The following is a 20,350-nucleotide window of genomic DNA, read 5'->3' as shown; positions in this document are numbered from 1 at the left end:
TTAGTTCGGTTCTACAGTTTTAAAGTCAAATTCACAATGTTTAAATTGTCTATAAGCAAATGTACTAATGACAATAAGTATTGTGTTTTTCTTCCCTCAGGGCAAGCCTTTTGTACTTTGTTGACAGATACCTAAGTTGAATTTGTTTTGCATAATGTAATACTGTTCTTGTTCTTATAGTATCAGACGTTGTAGAATGTATTGTCTTAGATAAATGACCAGACTTTTAAATTTTCACAGTGGCTTCAGAATAAATGGTAAATTAGAGTTAAAAGTTTAGCAGAACAAAATTTTTGTGTTAAAAAGTCAATTTGATATCGTTTACTGTCATAATAACTATGAAACCAGCCATGCTTATGACATTAAGGATCATTGTTACTAACGTGTGCTAAGACATCACCAGGGGAATTAGCTCAAGTTATCAGCACATGCCTCTGCTATGAGTTTGCACAGTGGTGTGACATATAGGGAAGGGGGTAATTCTATAACTGAGCACCTTTATGGCATCTACTTTATAAAGGAAAGTACAATAAATGCCTACATTTAGGCATGGGTTCTTACATAAGCCATGGAGCTGGCTTAAGTATAAAGTGGAGCGGGTATATAATTATTCGCAAAATATTACAAATTCCTTAAAAATATATTGGATGAAAATTTTTAAATATAAAAACCTAAGTTGACATGAAGATTCCTCACAAATAGCTCAGATCAATTGTGGAAATCTTGGACAAAGGTGGAGGGACCTTAGACACCCCTTACCTGTCCATGATAGAACAGCAAATGCTAGCTTGTCTTTTCAATCATCGGTTTTTATATTTTCAAATTTTCATCCAATATATTTATAAGGAATTTATAATATTTTGTGAATAATTATATACCCTCCCCACTTTTGATCTTGATGATAGTCTGGTAGAGTTTGTCTCTTTTGTTGTTTAAGCTGAACTACACGTGTAGCTTACAGAATTTTAGGTGCTGCAGAAGGAGAGGTGAGGGGAAGGAGGAGAGGCGCAGGGGCTGCAAGAGGCGCGTCCTGTAAGCAGTCAGTCAGCGCCTCTCCTCCTCGCCAGCATCTCGGGGCTCACCTGGAATCCTCCGGGGCATACAATTTGTGATACAGTACGTGTACCACACGTTAAATGCCTGACATTAGGTGATTGACCATCTCTGCCGTGTTGATAGCTAACAGCGGTAAATTACCCTGTGTTAACTGTTAGGCACAATGGCCCGCTGTCAATAATCCGCTAGGTGCAATTTATAGAATAGCGCCCAGCAGCGCCTAAGCAGTCAGGGTTTTCTTGGCCTAAATGGGTGCTCCTACGTCAAACCAAGCCCCAAATCCTCCCAGAATCCACCCGCTAACCATGCCTATTTTCTGGCAGGTACCAAGTTAGGCGCCTGTGAAAACTCTACAGCGGTTTTTTAAAAGCAGTCCTAAGCGCATCGATATAGGTGCCAGACTTCAGGCACAGTTTATAGAATCTGGGCCGATTTGTGCCATTCTCTGCCAAGTCCATCCTATGCAGTTAAGTTGGGAATTAGCGCTCCTGGGGGTCCTTTTACTAAGATACACTAACCGATTTAGCTGGCGCTAACAATTAGAGCAAGCTAAGAAGCCCATTTTATACCTAAGGGCTTCTTTACATTTAGGGTCTCATTCTGTATAGGATGCCGGTATCAGCAGCCGCCTAAGAACGGCCGCCGATCGCGTGTCACACGGCGGCATCCTATTCGGAATCAGGTCTGCACTCCCGGACAGACGCCTTAAACGTAGGCCAGCATTTAAGGCGTCTATCTCCCATCTACGGAGAAGCATACCGACTCTTAAGCCCGTCCAAGGCCACTTCCGGGCAAAACCACACTTACGCCCCAGCTTGTACATGCTTAAGCATACCTGCTCCGCTCTGTAGACGCACCACAGATGCCTTCCTCACAGGCGTACGTCCTCAGCATCATTTTTTCTAAAATCATGCATCCCAATTGGCTGCCTACCACTGTCTAAAATCGGGACGCATGATTTGAGAATCTGCCCCTTAATGAGCACTAATTATTAGCGTGCGCCAAATCAGTTAGCACATCTTAATAAAAGGACCCCCATTATGTGGCAAGCTGACATGTTAACAGTGTACACTAAACCCTGTGTTAACTCATTAATGCCAATAAAAGAGGCCTTTAATTTTGGAATATGAAAAATAATACTATGACAATTATAGAAGAAATATACTGTATTCTGAAATTATCTCATACTGTAATTCTAAGAGCTTACATACAAGACATTAAACCTCAGGTTTTTTTTCTATGTGATGTGGTGATCAAAATATATTCACAGTACTGCATTTGGATATCACCTGTGGTAATAGGCTCTTTGTAGAGCAGAAAGGCCTTAATAATTTAGGAGCATTCATTAGATTTTGTTAGCTTTAAAAATGCAAATGTATTACATTTTTCCATCTTGTCTGTAGAAGGCAAAGACAACCTCAAATGCTGACACTGCATCTCAGCTAAACCAGATGAAATGAGTCCAAACAGTGTTTTAACGTGGTCATTTCTCCATGGCTTTTACCAATGTTCGTGTGTGATGTCTTAATTTGTGTTTCTTCCTTCTATGTCCTCCTTTTCTATGTTGTGTCTCATGGCTATTCTGGATTGTCCCTTGTGGTAGGTTTATTTTGCTACTTGGCAGACCTGACCTAAAAGCTCTGTTAGTCTCTGCTTAGCCATCGGAGAGCTGCAGTTTCTCAGCTGAGAGTTACTGTATGCACAGCTCTGGCACGTGACAGAAGGCTGAACTAAATTGATTTCTCTTCTGGGACAAAAAGGATTTCCTTTCTTCTGATAATTTGCAAGCAGAAATATATTAGAAAGCTCAAGTTAAGCAACATTGCAGAAATACAACAAAAAAAAAAAAAGTAGCCTAATGCAGTATACTTTACTGTAAGATATTCAGGGTACTTCTATAGGGCACAAATTCAAAGTTGTGTACTTTTTTCATTAGAATAGTACCATATAGGGCTCCTTTTATAAAGCCACACTAGCGGTTTAACGCGGGTAATACCGTGCGCTAAACCGCTGGCTGCTAACGCCTCCCTTGAGCAGGCGTTAGTTTTTAGGCCAGCGCAGGGGTTAATACGTGATGAAAAGTCACGTGCGTTAACCCCGCTAGCGCAACTTGACAAAAGGAGCCCATTGTTGCATATGTGTGCACAGCACGAGTTTGTACCAAAATTCTGCCTAAGCACTGTTCTGCATATACAGTACACAATACATGGGTCTTACATAGAATATATTTTACAGGTGAACTTACACATAGGCAGAGTGGGTGAAGCATAGGCAGGAATCACACATATTAAATAGAAACATGATGGCAGATAAAGGCCAAATGGCCCATCCAGTCTGCCCATCCACAGTAACCATTATCTCTTCCTCTCTCTAAGATGTCATGCACATATCTCCAACATTTAGGTGCACTGAATTTAAAAAGCCATATGGTTGGATTAAGTGTTTGTGCCTAACTTATAAGTACACATTTTATGTATATTTTATACTTGTTATACCACTAAGGCCCATATTCTCTAAACGGCACCTTAACTTAAACACCGTTTAAAATGCTACTTTTAAAAATTTCAAGACGCCTAAAAAACAATGCTGGAACTGCGCCTGCAAAAGTGCCTACCAGAGCCTAATACCACTGTAGGTGTGGCCGTCATTGCTAGTCCTTACATAATACCTTTTTCTGGCTTTGTGGGGTATGGGAATCCTTCTAATTATATACATGCTTACAATATACACACTGACCACAAACTCAATGCCCATTTCGATCCAGAGAAGGACTGCAGACTCCCCTGTGTTTTCAACATTTCACCCAGATTCCTACCTCTGCTGAAGGCGAACTTTGGTGAATTTCCAACATTGGCCAATACTTTTTAATAATATCTCGCAGTTCATAACTTTGTGCCGAATATGGCAGAATGCAAACTAATGGATTTTCGGCTTTTGATGAAACAGAATCAATTAACTACTCCCTCTGACAGCACCTAGCTCGCTTCCAAGCCCTTCCCATTATTTTTTCAGGGTAACCACTTTGAATGAATTTACTGTACATACTTTGGGCTTGAACATTAAACTTATGAACATCAGAGCACTGTGGCCCCCATGGCAACCCCTTTGATCTGTGGATCTGTGATAAGTTTGATAGAATAAATAATTCACAGATTTTGTAACTGAACTTTCAGTAAATATATCAGAGAAGAGCAACCAAGATGATAAAGGGGATGGAACTCCTGTCGTACAAGGAAAGACTAAAAAGGTTAGGGCTCATCAGCTTGGAAAAGAGACGGCTGAGGGGGGAGATATGATTGAAGTCTACAAAATCCTAAGTGGAGTAGAAAGGGTACAAGTGGATCGATTTTTCACTCTTGTCAAAAATTACAAAGACTAGGGGACACTCAATGAAATTACAGGGAAATACTTTTAAAACCAATAGGAGAAAATATTTAAGAACATAAGAATTGACGCTGCTGGGTCAGACCAGTTGTCCAGCTTGCCCAGCAGTCCGCTCACACGGCAGCCCTTAGGTCAAAGATCAGTGCCCTATTTGAGTCTAGCCTTACCTGCGTACATTCTGGTTCACCAGGAACTTGTCTAACCTTGCCTTGAATCCCTGGAGGATGTTTTCCCCTATAACAGCCTCCGGAAGAGCGTTTCAGATTTCTACCACTCTCTGGGTGAAGAAGAACTTCCTTACGTTTATACGGAATCTATCCCCTTTTAGCTTTAGAGAGTGCCCTCTCGTTTTCTCCACTTTGGAGAAGGTGAACAATTTCTCTTTCTCTACTAAGTCTATTCCCTTCATTATCTTGAATGTTTCGATCATGTCCTCTCTCCGAGAATAGTTAAACTCCGGAACACGTTGCCAGAGGTTGTGCTATGAGTGGATAGTGGAGCTGGTTTTAAGAAAGGTTTGGACAGTTTCCTAGAGGAAAAGTCCATAGTCTGTTATTGAGAAAGACATGGGGGAAGCCACTGCTTGCCCTGGATCAGTAGCATGGAATGTTGCTACTATTTGGAGTACTGGAATCTTGCTATTCTTTGAGATTCTGCAAGGAATCTTGATACTCTTTGAGGTTCTAGAATCCTTTGTTACTCTTTGGGATTCTGGAATGTTGTTACTCTTTGTTTTTTTGTCAGGTACTAGTGACCTGGATTGATCACCATGAGAACAGGCTACTGGGCTTGATGGACCATTGGTCTGACCCAGTAAGGCTATTCTTATGTTCTTATTTATATAAATTAATTAGGTGCAATTACCCATAAGTTCTGTAAGATTTGTGCTAATATATAAATAGACATGGGCACCTTTTTGTCTTTATAAAATAGGCTCCAAATAGGTGCCTTGTCCCCTTCTTAATTCAGACAACCTGCTATATAAAATTACCCTCATGCAGTGCAAAGATATGTTTACACTTTCCTCGGAGCATGTACAAATTTGTGACCATCTCTGAGTAAAGCTGACTAAAGTCTCTAGTAACAAAAAATGAAGTTTTAATGAATTCTATTTGAACAATTTGTTAAACAACCACCACAGAAGACACTTGACTTGGGGAGGGGGGGAGTTGAAAAAAAAAGCATAATAATAAAAAAAAAAGGCAAAGACTTTGAATGTTTTTGAAATGAGTCTTAATTAACTGTGAGAACCAGACCCAAGCCCAGATAAAGGAGCTCATGTTTATTTTTAATTTGATATTCTGCCTAACAGTACGTCGGCGGTTTACAATACATTTTAAATAAGTATATATATTAAAAAGGGGTAAAATAAAACCAATGACTAGATACAAAAGGGAGGATGGAAAAAATACAATTTTCAAAAAAAAAACAAAACCCCACACTCCTGAGCAATAGAAAGCTGGATCAGTGGCTGGTTAATGAGCATTGATTGCGACTAGGCTGTTATCGCATCTGCCTTGTGGCTTCCAATCACACTTTCCTTGTTCTAAAAAAAGACCTGGAACTATTTTGGTAACTTGTGTTAGTAAGTCTGATAAATCTTTGATTATGAAGCTTTATTTTAAGGAAAAAAAAAAAAATATTTTTTTTTTTTGTGGGGCAAGGGTGATGTTATTACCTAATGTTGCCAAGACCACTCAGTTAAGGCAAAAAACATTTTTGGCTTTGAAAACTAAACTGTTGCTTTGGGTGCAATTTTTTTTTTTTTTAATTTCCTTGTAAATGTTTAGTTTTTTTTAAAGTAAAGAATTTATTTTGTTGATTCTTTCCAACGAGCAATTTCTTAAAAGTCATGGGAAGTGACTGGTAATGAGGAGTAGTAATAAGTGAAATATTGCACCTTAGATATTGAGGAATTAATTTCCCATTGTGCCTCATTTTATTTGTGTAAAAGATAGTTGTATTTCTCTCCCTTAAAGGGGACTTGATGGAATCTTGAGATAATTGTATATATTTCTGTTGTTTTTGTTGTATTTTGATATGATTTCCATATTCCATATTTATGTAAGAAATATTTTTTAAAATCGAAATAAAAATAAAAAAAGGCATGGCGGGTCAAATCTGGGAGTACCATCACCATTACTCCCACTGGAATCAGAATCACTAGAAGATTCAAATGGCACACTTTGGGACTGTTTAGATCCCTTCTTCACTCAGGGTAACCATGAATAAAGCATGCCTTGTCGGCAACCATATTCATCTCGAGTCAGTTTCTCCAGCTCTGTGTGCCGTAAAGAATAGTTGAACTCAGAGAACCAAGCTTGCATATCTTCCAGCTGCTGATCAAAATCGGAAACAGTTTGTTGTGAACTAACTAGTCCTGTTCTATTTGTGATATTGTTTCCACAATGAACGCAATAAGATCTGCGGCACATTTATTTGGAATAGAAATCCAGCGAGTCAGAAAAGCTTGATTATTTAAAAATATGTTTGTCCCTTAGCCCCCTGGGTATTAGTTGGAGCTTAAGATTTCCAATTAAAGTTAGTGCCATGAAGTTCAGTCTACAGTATTTTTAAGCTACCCATAGAAGAAACTTCACTAGCTGAGTCCATCTGTATTGCTTGCGCAATCTGGTCATCGCATTTGATCAATAGCGGATGTCATCTTTGCAGTTAAAGGAGACCAGCAAATGTTTCAAAAATAAGCATCCTCACTTAGAAGACGCCTGAAAATGTCATCCACAGCAGGCAACGGGGCTTCCGAGCGTTGGGAGACACCACCGATACTTCTACCCCTTCTTTTTGGCATTCTTCCAGCAGGTAAGAGAGACAGTCAGTGGCGTCCTCACAGCAGACAGATAGCGGCAGCCATCAAGGATCCCCGCCTTCTCCCCCTTACCTTAGATGGTTGGCCAGAGGGTTGCCTACTCCCTCTGGCCAGCAGGCCCGCCTCTTCAAAATGATGGGCCTTCTCCTCACTGGTGCATCCTGGGATGTACTAGGGAAGGGCCTGAGGGTCTGATTGGCCCAGGTTGTTTAAGGCCCCTCCTATAGGTACGCCCTTAGGCTCCTCCCCAGTGCATCTGGGGAGGAGCTTGAGGCTCTGATTGGCCCAGTTTGTTTAAGGCCCCTATAATTTATGTGAATCATGCAATTTTTATTTAGTTTCATTAGCCACAGTCAAAATACACACCACAAGATGAACTTTTCACAGTGCTGAACTGTACCCACGGACCAGTCACTGATTTTTGGTCGCCAAAAGCTGACACTGCGCTTGGAGAATGACTCTGTGATGTATCAGAGACTGCTAGAAAGCTCGCTAAAGACCGTGACTAGCCATTTTGATGATCCGCCGCTATAATGCATGCAGGGTAAACCAGCTGGAACCAGTTTAGCGACCACGTTAAAGGCAACCTTACGTTTTGAGAATCTGGCCCTCAGTAAGGCAATTCTTATGTTCTTATTTTCGTATCTTGAGATAAGACAAGGAACAAGAGTTCCAATGATAAAGGGGCAATCATCAAACTGCCGGCAAAGCCAATAAACTCCTTTATCTGCAATAAACATTTCGAAAATGTGCTTTCCCATTGACCAGTTGCACGAGCTCTCTTGAAAGTGAAGAGTTCCAAGAACTTCCTTTAAAGACATGTCAAGCAAGTCAGGCTGTGATCACAACCAGAGCATTTCCAGTTGCCTTTAAAAGCATCATCCAGCGTTGACAACTGACAACTGTTCACAAATCAATTGTGAACTTGTTCCACTAACATAAAACAAGACAGTCTGGTTCCATTGGCTTCTAGATATTACAGTCAGGCAACAGAGCTCAAAGCTTTCTAAGGAGACATTACTGCTACTAAGTGATATATAGGGGGCAACTTCCAAATAAAACATGACCCCTTCGAAAGCTATTATCTGTATCTTCTCGTCCCTCTATAGTTAGGAAACTATCCCCTTGTATCCTCTCTTCCTTTTGTAGTTCTTTTGTCCTCTGTAGTCCTGTCTTTAGCTTCATGTCCTCTCCCTACACTGTGAATGTCCTTTTCTAACCCATTTTAAGCTGTTGGAAGGATGGGATAGAAATATAAATAAATACTGTATTTTCCGACTAGTCTTTACATCATGCTTCCTAAAGAAAAATGACCTTGTGAAATTTCACTTGAGAAAAATATGTGCTCAGATTTGCACCTGGACTATCTAAGAGCAATTTTCAAAGGCATTTCCATTCATAAAGCAGGGTTGTATATACATAAATAGTGCTTTTGAAAATTATGCTTCACATGTCTTTAGCAATTTCCCTCATAGAGTACAACCGTAGCTAACAGCTCCATTCAGCCATATAACAGAAGACATGATAGGAGTAATTCTTTAAAGTAGACATTAACACATACATGGTAGTTGCATGCACAGATGTTTAAAATATTAGCTTTACAGAGACTAGGGGACACTCGATGAAGTTAACAGGGAAATACTTTTAAAAACCAACAGGAGGAAATATTTTTTCACTCAGAGAATAGTTAAGCTCTGGAATGCATTGCCAGCGGTTGTGGTAAGAGCGGATAGCGTAGCTGGTTTTAAGAAAGGTTTGGACAAATTCCTGGAGGAAAAGTCCATAGTCTGTTTTTGAGAAAGACATGGGGGAAGCCATGGAATGTTGATACTATTTGGGTTTTGGCCAGGTACTTGTGACTCGGATTGGCCTCTGTGAAGATGGGATACTGGGCTAGATGTTCTTATCTCCAGCAACCAGACTACACAGATACAATAGTGCCAGCTCTATGGCTGGCATAACTCTTGCACCTAAACACATACATATGTATATACCCAACTATGCTAGTACTCTATAAAGAAAATAGGCACCCTCTTTCCATTATAGAATATGCACCAATCAGGGGCTCTGTGTGTGCCTTTATAGAAGCATATAACTATAGAATTACCCCTTGTATGGGTAGAGAGGAGGACCGGTGTTGGCGCCCCCATGAAGATAGCATCCAGGACGGACCACCCCCTTCCCACACCACTGCTGGTTCCTATGATGGATAGGCACAAGTTCATAGACAGGTATAACACTGTACATTTCTAGCAGCGGTGTAGAAATAAGTTGTAAAATAAGCACATAGATACTCTTTCCAGAGCAGAGGATTCCTTGAGATTGATTTTTATAATTCATCAGGGAAACTTAAGCTTTTTTTTTATATTTCTGCTTTCAAACACCTATGCCTGCTTTTGTAAAAATGATGGTCTTCACCTGCTTTAATACTAAGGTTAAAAACTCACCTTACCTATTCTGAATCAGAATCCCCAAATGATAATGTTGTTGCCTTGTTAGCAAAATGCATGAATTCTTAATTTATTTCAGCCTCACTGTGCATTGAGTTTGAATGAACAAAAATATTGCACCGAGTGGTCTTTTTTTCCTTCTGTGTATATGCGTTTGCTAGTGGCATGATGGTATCTTTCAGTCCACGTATTCATCTAAAGAAGATGCATTTGAAATGCTTTTGTTTCATTAGAACTCACCTATGGCTTCTATTGTAGGGGTTGATTCAGACTTCCTGTAGGTGAATAGGATATATCTGATGATTAATAAGCTTTCCAGATAAAAGATTCCTCACTTTCTCCCTACGTCCTCTGTCCTGCAGCCTACCTTGGTCACCAAAGAATTTATTCTATATTCGGACTCATTAATCACTCTCAGGAGACAGTTCCATCATCAGTGCCATGATGTTATTCCCAGGCACAGTGTGACAGAGGATGTCTGAACAATAAGCAAAGAGATATGGAAGACAGAAGCTACTGTCATGGTGACCCTGAAGAAAGCTAAAAGTTAATGCAAACTTCAGGGTTTTGATAACACTGAACTAGCCACTTTTTGAAGTGAACTCATAGAACTTTAAAATATGAAGCTCCTGTTTACTGTTCCGTTATGGAATGGACTCCCATTTCTCTTTTCATACTGTTTTGGCTCAACTCTTCCTAAATGTGAAATTATCATGTTGTCACTTGTTATGCTGACTGTATAAATTAGTTGAAATCTCCTTCTCCCTTTTCACTCTGCAGATTACATATGTCTCCATGTCCAGCAGGAAAAGTAATTTCACAAAGATGCACAGGGTGGAAAAAGTGTGCAGCTTTTTCCCATATTTGCATGGAAGCAGCTTTGTAAAATTGTTACTCCCTTCAGCATTCATCCCCCTCAGCCCCAATATCACACCCCTCCTTGATGCCTCACCCCTCAGACATTGCAACCAAGGCTCTCCGACCCTCAGAAGTAGTATCATGACACTACCACTAGAGGTCATAGATGCAATTTTGAATCTGAAGCTACAAGAGCAAGAGTGAGTGTTGATTGCTTCTGTTTCCACTGCTTTACCAGGGACCCCTGGTAAGATCTGGAAGTGGAACCAGAGGTGGGGATGAGGGTCTGCTGGGGGAACACTCTAGAGAGTTCTAGTGTCTAGGGAAGGGGACTCTCAGGAGGATTTTGATTTCAAGGTGGTGTGCAAAGATAGATATGCATCGTCAGTTTTTATTTTGTGCCATATCTCTTCACATTTTTTGCATTGTAGCATACATGATCCATTGTGAAAAGTGTGAAGAGGAATGCCATATCAGAGAAACAAGCCAAAAATTGAGGACACATTTCTATCGTTTTAGACAAACTCATATTACAGAAAATAGAATGATTCTTCAGTAGGTGAACATTTCTCAAAGGAAGATCATTCCCTTAATTATCTTACAATAAGGGTGCTTACAGTCAAATAAAAAAGAAGAGATCTCATTTCTTAAGAAATAAAGCCTCTTAGAAGAAAAAAATAAAAGGAAACATTTTGCTCACCTTAATAGAATATCCACTCTTTTCCATAATGAAGCTAAACGCCGCTCTTTCTCCAGCGATAAGCTGGTTACTGAAACAGTGGAAGAGAAGATTAGGACTTTGTCTTTCAAACAAGTCTTAGCATTTAAATATATACTCAAATATTCAGCACTTGTCACTATGAAGATATCGGTAATGACGCTTCATTAATTCCAAATAATTCCAATATTCAGTACCAGTAACTAGATAACACTTGATACCTAATTTGCCCAGATAGTTAAAGAAATACCAGGTATTGAATACCACCACTATCTGGATATTTCCTGGCTTTGGGCATGGACCACACAGGTGCTGACCATTTAATATCAGAACAGTCTGTAACGATTTCCAGTGGCACTATCCAGGTAAAGACATTGAAAATCAATGGCCTTTATCCAGGTAGCAGGTCCTGCTAATTGAAAAATTGTGCTCAGGCTTATCTCGAGGGATCTCAGACAGATAAACTCATTGAACCTGTAGTCTCTAATATTACCAGGCTGGATTCTGTTATTCCTTAAGCAAGCTTACTTTAATATAAAACTTAAGACAAAGAAATAAACTTACAGTTCAGATGATCTTAATGCAGAATCCACACTTCAACCAGCACCTCCGTGCTGCTCTAAATTACAGTTTTTAGGTGCTCCGACGGGGGGTTTTGTTGGGGAACCCCCCCCCAGTTTACTTAATAGACATTGCGCCGACGTTATGGGGGGTTTGGGGGGTTGTAACCCTCCACATTTTACTGTAAACTGAACTTTTTCCCTAAAAACAGGGAAAAAGTGAAGTTTTCAGTAAAATGTGGGGGGTTACAACCCCCCACACACCCCACAACGCCCCCACAACGCGGTGCGATGTCTATTAAGTAAAGTGGGGGGTTTCCCCCCACGCCCCCCCGTCGGAGCACTAAAAACAGTAATTTAGAGCGGTGCGGCGGCGCGCACTGCGCTCAATTGTCTGGGCGCGCCTTTGTCCCGGCGCGCTTTTGACCTGACACTGTACTGGGTAATATTGTACTCCAACTAAGCTGTAGTTAGACTAGCAGATATTCAAAGTGTAACCGGATGGGACATCAATGCTTTCTAAGCCATGTGCTAGCTAACAAAATGGAGACTGCAGTAGTGCTTTTCTACACACGCACAAAAAGAAGCAGGAGAAGGGGGCTTCAGCAATACACACTGGGAGCAGGAGGGCTCCAGCCTATACATCCCGAGCAATCTGCTCTTATGAATGTGAGAGCAGAACATAAATGCTTTTAACTCTTGAGTCCTAAATAATCAGATTTCAATTTTCTAAGAACTTACTTTGGGGCATGCTTATTCAAGTCATTCGCATCTGCTAGGACCATTTTCCACATAGGTACAATGGCTGCTTTTTCTATTTATAGTCATATGCTAATTTTCCCATTAGCACACGACCTTTAGTGTACGAGTCCCTACTGCTACTTATTTTGTAGGCAGCAGAGGCTCTCATGCTAATCAGTTAACCTGTGGTAATGCCCTTTTACTTCAGTCAGCTATATATTTATTTTGTTTTCCCATCCATTCTGTGTATTTACCCTTAATTATCCCCCCTTTCCTATTATAAATTGTATTTCTTCCCCTTCTTTCCCAATGTTTCATGTCCAAATTTGTCTAGTTTGTTTTAAATTGATTTTAAATATTTTTATTATATTCTTGTTAATCTTTTATTATGTATTTTCTGTAAATGTAAATCGCTTAGTAGTTACGATAGGCGATTAATCAAATATTGAATAAACCTTGAAACCTTGAAACCTTGAACCCACGAGCCAACTGATTATTTATGTATTCAATTTTCTATACTGTTCTCCATAGGGAGCTCAGAAAAGTTTACATGAATTTATTCAGGTACTCAAACATTTTTCCCTGTTTGTCCCGGTAGGCTCACAATCAATCTAATGTCCCTGGGACAATGGGTTGATTAAGTGACTTGCCCAAGGTCACAAGGAGCAGCATGGGTTTGAACCCACAAACTCAGAGTGCTTAGGGATATGGTTTTAACCACTGCGTCACACTCTCCCACACAGAATATCCCTATTCTCTATCCTCAGACTCGCCCCCTAATTCTAAAAAATATAAACTGATTTTTTTTAATGCATGGGTAGTGTGTGCACATACTTGAAGAGTATTAACGTAGAACAAAATCTTTTCCAGAGAAAGGAAAATGGTAAAACCAGAGGACATAATTTGAAGTTGAGGGGTGGTAGAGTCAAGAGCAATGTTAGGAAATTCTACTTTACGGAGAGGGTGGTGGATGCCTGGAATGCGCTCCCAAGAGAGGTAGTGGAGAGGAAAACGGTGACTGAGTTCAAAGAAGCGTGGGATGAACACAGAGGATCTAGAATCAGAAAATAAGATTAAATATTGAACTAAGGCCAGTACTGGGCAGACTTGCACGGTCTGTGTCTGTATATGGCCGTTTGGGGGAGGATGGGCTGCAGAGGGCTTCAATGGATGGGAGGGTTTAGATGGGATGGGGTAGGTTTTGACGGAGATTTCAGCAGTTGGAACCCAAGCACAGTACCGGGTAGAGCTTTGGATTCTTGCCCAGAAATAGCTAAGAAGAAAAAATTAAAAAAAATTAAATTGAATCAGGTTGGGCAGACGATGTACCATTCGGGTCTTTATCTGCCGTCATCTACTATGTTACTATGTCACATGCAAAAACTACCACAGGATGCCTGAGTGCATCCCACAGAAGTGCATTTTTTGCCACAGTAAGCGCATGCTAATGCTTATTGCAGGTTAGTAAAAGGACCCCTTAATATAGGGGAAAAAATATAACGTACACCCAGTGTGAATAGATTACAAGCTGTCTTTGAGAACTTTAATGAGTCTGAATGTAGATAACCTTCAAAGGTCAGAGGTGGACAATCCTTATATATAGAGAGCTAATGGACGTCGGTGCTATCCCAAGAGGGCTGCGACATTACGTAAATCAGAAATGCACAGTGCTCCTTAGACCTTCTGTGATAAATAAAAATTTAACAAAAATGATGGAAACAAACTGCTAGAGTAGCTATTCAGAAAATATTTGTGAAATATAGATTAAAAATGACCAAAACTCTAGTTTTCTGTATGTGCTTCTCATAGTCTCGTGAGATGCCGAAAATTATTTGGTGGGCCGCATTTGTCCTGAGGGCCACAGGCTGCCCACCCCTGTTCTAGGCTACGGGTAAAACCACAAACAAATTGACCAGCTTAACAATGCTCAAAGGAGAGGACTGAGAACTCACCCCCCCCCCCCCAGAGATTTAAAGGTCTGAATCAGCCTTAAGAATTTTTCCCATGAATACCCAATGGGAGGAATTACTTAGCAAACGAGGTCCAGTGGTCTTAATTCAACACCGTAGCCTCGTAGGACAATATCTTCTATTCCATTATATAATATTCCATTCATGCATGCAGAATGACAGTGCAGCTGACATTTCTCAAAGCTGGTTCTCCTTAGATGAATCTGCAGTTTCACCTGTTTGTTAGCATGTCTATCCACATTTGTCTTGATAAGAAAGCAACACGATTAGAAAGGATTTTTAATATCAAGTTGACATTTTATTTGGTTTTCAGGCTTTGCAAGAAACTGTAAATGCTTAGCTCGCGGGCCCTTTACTCTTTTTCATCACTTTCAAATTGCTTGTTGATTAAAATCCTTGCACAATAGAAGTAAAAAATAGAAAATCTACATAAATATGATAGGGGGTTCTCCCCCCCCCCCCACCAGACACATACCTCACCTAGTGCTTGATTTGAAAAACTTCTCCATAGGTCTGCAGATAGCCCATTTGTGTACTACGCTGTCAACAAAGTCAACCGTGGTTAAAGTCAGATTTGTATTTTTTAGGCCCTCAAGGATGACGACGACGACGCAGAGACTGGGTTAACGGACGGAGAGGAGAAAGATGAGCCGAAGCAAGACGAGAAACTGGGAAAACTCCAGTACTCTTTGGATTATGACTTCCAGAATAATCAGGTTTGAGAAAACACTGCATACGGCGGGAAATACCGGAGTGCTTCTTAGGACATTAGAGTATGTATGATGAAAGGTTTATGATGCTCTTGGTTTGGGATTGGGAGATCAGGGCTATTTCCTCCTGCGCCTTTTGGGCTTACAGCCTAATCAGGCCTGGATCTGGGATCTGGCTCCACGAACCTTGTTACTGTGTCATTGTGTTTCTTATTTTAGAAGTTCTGTTCTTGTTTTGGATGTCTGAAAACTAGCATTTAGAGAAGAAATAATGAGGGGGAGGAAATATGGAGGGAAGAGTCTTAAGTGGGATATCTAACATTTGACTGAAGGATATCTTGAAAGGGAAAGGAAGAAAACAGGTAGAAAGAGATAAGGGGAAACAAGAACGAGAAAGAGAGGAGGAGAAACAAGAATGAGAAAGAAAGGTGAGAAGAAGAGCATAGGTCCTATGCTCTTCTTCTCACCTTTCTTTCTCATTCTTGTTTCTCCTCCTCTCTTTCTCGTTCTTGTTTCCCCTTATCTCTTTCGAAGACTGAACTTGGGCAGCCCTGGCATAGAAACATAGAAACATAGAAATTGACGGCAGTTAAGGGCCACGGCACATCCAGTCTGCCCACCCTACTGACCCTCCCCTGCCTTTATTCTGCGAATGGATCCCACGTGTCGATCCCATTTGGCCTTAAAATCAGGCACGCTGCTGGCCTCAATCACCTGAAGTGGAAGACTATTCCAGCGATCAACCACCCTTTCGGTGAAAAAGAATTTCCTGATGTCACCACGCAGTTTCCCGCTTCTGATTTTCCACGGATGTCCTCTTGTTGCCGTGGGACCCCTGAAAAAGAAGATATCCTCCTCTGCATCGATGCGGCCCGTGAGATACTTGAACGTCTCAATCATGTCTCCCCTCTCTCTGCACTCTTCGAGCGAGTATAGCTGTAATTTATCTAACCGTTCTTCATACGGGAGATCCTTCAGTCCCGAGACCATCCGGGTGGCCATTCTCTGGACCGACTCCAGCCTCAGCACATCCTTACGGTAATGCGGCCTCCAGAATTGTACACAGTATTCCAGGTGGGGTCTCACCATGGATCTATACAGAGGCATAATGACTTCAGGCTTACGGCTGACGAAGCCCCTGCGTATGCAACCTATGATTTGTCTTGCCTTGGAAGAAGCTTGCTCCACTTGATTGGCAGCCTTCATGTCCTCACTGACGATCACCCCTAAGTCCCGTTCTGCTACCGTTCTTGTTAGGATCTCGCCATTAAGGGTATAAGTCCTGCATGGATTTTGGGTACCCAGGTGCATAACTTTGCATTTTTTGGCATTGAAGCTGAGCTGCCATGTCTTAGACCAGGTCTCTAGTAAGAGTAGATTGTGCATCATGTTGTCGGGCATTGAATTTTTTCCTATTGTACTTTTGCCTACTACATTGCTTAGTTTGGCAACATCGGCAAATAATGTTATCTTACCTCGGAGCCCTTCTGCCAAGTCCCTTATAAAGATATTGAATAGTATCGGGCCTAAAACAGAGCCCTGGGGCACCCCACTGATCACCTCTGCCATTGCAGAGGGGGTGCCGTTCACCATCACCCTTTGAACCCTGCCTCCAAGCCAGTTCCCAACCCACTTCGTCAATGTGTCGCCCAATCCTATGGAACTCATCTTGCTTAGCAACCTGCGATGAGGTACGCTATCGAATGCCTTGCTAAAGTCCAGGTATACGATGTCCAGGGACTCTCCAACATCTAACTTCCCCGTCACCCAGTCAAAGAAGCTGATCAGGTTGGATTGGCAGGATCTCCCCTTAGTAAATCCATGTTGACGGGGATCCCGTAGATTCTCTTCATTCAGGATTGTATCCAATTGGTGTTTGATAAGAGTTTCCATTAGTTTGCTCACTATTGATGTGAGACTCACTGGTCTGTAGTTTGCCACTTCTGTCTTGGAGCCTTTCTTGTGCAGTGGAATAACGTTAGCCTTCTTCCAGTCCAATGGGACGCTACCTGAACTAAGGGAAAGGTTGAAGAGCGCTGACAGCGGCTCCGCCAAGACATCACTTAACTCCCTGAGCACCCTGGGGTGCAGATTGTCTGGTCCCATCGCCTTGTAGACCTTGAGCTTTGACAGCTCCATGTAGACACTGTTGAGCGTGAATTTGAAATCGCTAAATGGGTCTATTGAGTCAGTCCTTGTCTGTAGCTGAGGTCCATGCCCCGGCGCTTCTCGGGTGAAGACAAAGCAGAAGTATTCATTTAACAGTTGGGCTTTTTCTGAGTCCCTTTCCACATAGTCTCCGTCTGGTTTTCTTAGACGTACTATTCCCCCTAAGTTTTTACTTCTGTCACTGATATACCTGAAGAATGATTTATCTCCCTTCTGGATGTTCTTTGCTAGAGATTCCTCCATGTTGAATTTAGCTTCCCTGACTGCTGTTTTGACGGCTTTTGACTTGGTCAGGTATTCTGCTCTGGAGTCCTGTTCCCTTGATTGTTTGTAAGAGATGAATGCTTTTTTCTTTTCTTTGATGAGGTCTGAGATCTCTGCAGTGAACCACTGTGGTTTATTGTTTCTACGGCGTTTACTTACCAGCTTAACATAACGGTTCGTCGCTTCCTGTATGGTGGCTTTCAAAGTCGACCACATTTCTTCCACACTATTGGTTTCTGCTTGGCTTTGAAGCATCTGGTGAACAAAGTCACCCATCTCTTGGAAGTTTGTGTCCTTGAATTTGAGGACCTTGGTTAGTGTTGTAGATTTATTGAAGCCTTTCCCAAGATTGAACCATATCATGTTGTGGTCGCTGGAGGCCAATGTGTCTCCCACCGAGACTTCTGTGACACTTTCACCATTGGTAAGTAACAGGTCCAGTATTGCCTGATCCCTTGTTGGTTCCAACACCAATTAGACTGCAGAGATCTCAGACCTCATCAAAGAAAAGAAAAAAGCATTCATCTCTTACAAACAATCAAGGGAACAGGACTCCAGAGCAGAATACCTGACCAAGGGAGATGTGCTCCCTTCAAGGAGTTTAATAACCTCCTGCTGCTGCCGGAAGCAGCGGTAAGTGTGCCCCAATCAACATCAGGCATGTTGAAGTCACCTAACAATACTGTGTCCCCACGCAAGGTGATATTCTCTATATCTCCAATCAATTCCATATCCAGGTCATCCTGTTGTTTTGGGGGTCTGTAAGTAACGCCAAGATACAGGCATTTGTCCTTCCCTCTGGCCAAATTAACCCAAAGGGATTCCCCAGTGTATTGGACATCTGTGATTCTTGTGACCTTAATGTCATCCTTTGTATATAATGCTACACCTCCTCCCAATCTGCCCTCCCTGTCCCGGCGAAGCAGGTTGTAACCTGGTATGACCATGTCCCATCCATGAGAGTCTGTGAGCCAGGTCTCAGATATTGCCGCCACATCCAGGTTGGCATTCCTTATTTCTGTTTCCAGATCCAGTATCTTGTTTCCCAAGCTATGTGCGTTAATGTACATAGCTTTCCATGTTATGTTTTTATTATGTCTTAGTGGGGATATTCCTGTTTGAATTACTTGGACGCTTTTAGCATTATTCACATACTTTGTATTCTCCCTAGACCCAGAGCTATATCTTGTACCTGACCCGGACTCCCCAGACCCAGAGCAGTGTGTACCTATTCCAAATACGGAAATGTGTGTATCCTGTGGGGGAGTTCCCGCATGGGCTACTTGAACTCCTTCCACACTATTTGCAATGTGTATACCCCCGCTGGACCCAGTCTTGCAATGTGTACTGCCCTTAGTCCCGGAATTACAGTGTGTACACTCCCCTAACCAAGAATTGCAATGTGTACTCCTCCTAGATCCAGAATTACAATGTGACCCAGAATTATAATGTGAACCTTCCCTAGACTCGAAAGTGTTTATACTACTCGTCTCAGCCTCAAAATAGTATTGACAGTTTAGCATACCAGGTAGGTAATTTGTGCCCGTACCCTCCCCCAACTTACCTAGTTTAAAGCCCTGTGAAGTAGGCGGGCTAGACGGTGTCCAAGGACGTTCTTCCCTCTTCTAGTCAGGTGTAACCCGTCTTGTCCCAGTAGTCCTTGCAATGCTTCTCCATGGTGCAGGAATCCGAAGTTCATCTCCTTGCACCATCCCTGCAGCCAGTCGTTTGCCCATAGGGGATGAAGAAGTTGTGTAGAAGACTGATATCTGTGTTAAAGGTCTTCCACTAAATTTTATGTATCACTTCAGACAAGGTCGTACATCCATCTCTTCATGACACTGAAAAGAGAAACTGAGCCACTGTTTCTAAAGAAATGAAGGCAGGGCACACAGGAGATTCTAAGGCAGTGAATCGCAAACTGTATGCCACGGCGAAGCAGAAACCTGTCACTGCCCCTCTCCTCCTCCCTGTCCCTCCAGCAACGGAGGGATTTCCAAAACCCAGCAGTTTGTCTGGGTTTTGGAAGGCCCCTGAACTCAGGGCCGCGCCTGGAGGGCCTCTGAGCATGCACGGACATCGACATGACGACGTCAAGCACACGCGTGTGACGTCACCGGTCGACATCTGCGTACGCTCAGAGGCCCTGTAGATGTAGCCCCGAATTAAGTGTGCTGCGGCGGAAAAAGTTGGTGACGCACTGTTCTAAAGTCTCCATATGCCCCTCCCTCCCAGATGCAACTTTGTTTCCATGGGATTTTGAGTGCTCTTAAGAGGTTCAGTATAAATTTTCGGCTCACAAGTGCTAGTTCCCAATGATTTGCTAGAATATTTCCCATTCACAAATTCCTTGTCAAAGAAAAGAAAAATGCAAATGTAGCCCCAGCAACCGGCCAGTTGATTGCAGTCTCTTTTCTAAAATGATTTCTGTATTTAGCAGTAATCATCAACCTTATAAAAGCTGTTCTTTGTGCTCAGAATTAGCCCTTTCAGATCCTGCTTCTGCAGTAATTGGTTTTGTGAGGTCTGAGGTTTGGCTTTCTTTCTGTGCCAAGGGTCCTGCCAGAGTGCAAAATTATTAAAAAGCAGAACAACTAGAGAGAAATGGAACTTGAAAAATTGGAAGAATAGCAGAAGATTGTG

At 41.8% G+C, this 20,350-nt stretch overlaps 1 protein-coding gene across 1 annotated transcript in view; it reads left to right on the top strand.

Annotated features, from left to right (window-relative positions):
* The window catches only part of SYT1 (synaptotagmin 1), a 656,423-nt gene that overhangs the window by 457,831 nt on the left and 178,242 nt on the right, over positions 1-20,350 (top strand). The window contains exon 5 of the mRNA XM_033951677.1: positions 15,152-15,280. Coding sequence (XP_033807568.1) covers positions 15,152-15,280 — 129 coding nt within the window. The remainder of the gene's footprint in view (positions 1-15,151; positions 15,281-20,350) is intronic.

This window comes from Geotrypetes seraphini, chromosome 7 (assembly GCF_902459505.1).
Source record: "Geotrypetes seraphini chromosome 7, aGeoSer1.1, whole genome shotgun sequence".
Lineage (NCBI taxonomy): Eukaryota > Metazoa > Chordata > Amphibia > Gymnophiona > Dermophiidae > Geotrypetes > Geotrypetes seraphini.
The sequence above is the reverse complement of the archived record's forward strand: the minus strand, read 5'-3'. Positions and strand labels throughout refer to the sequence as shown.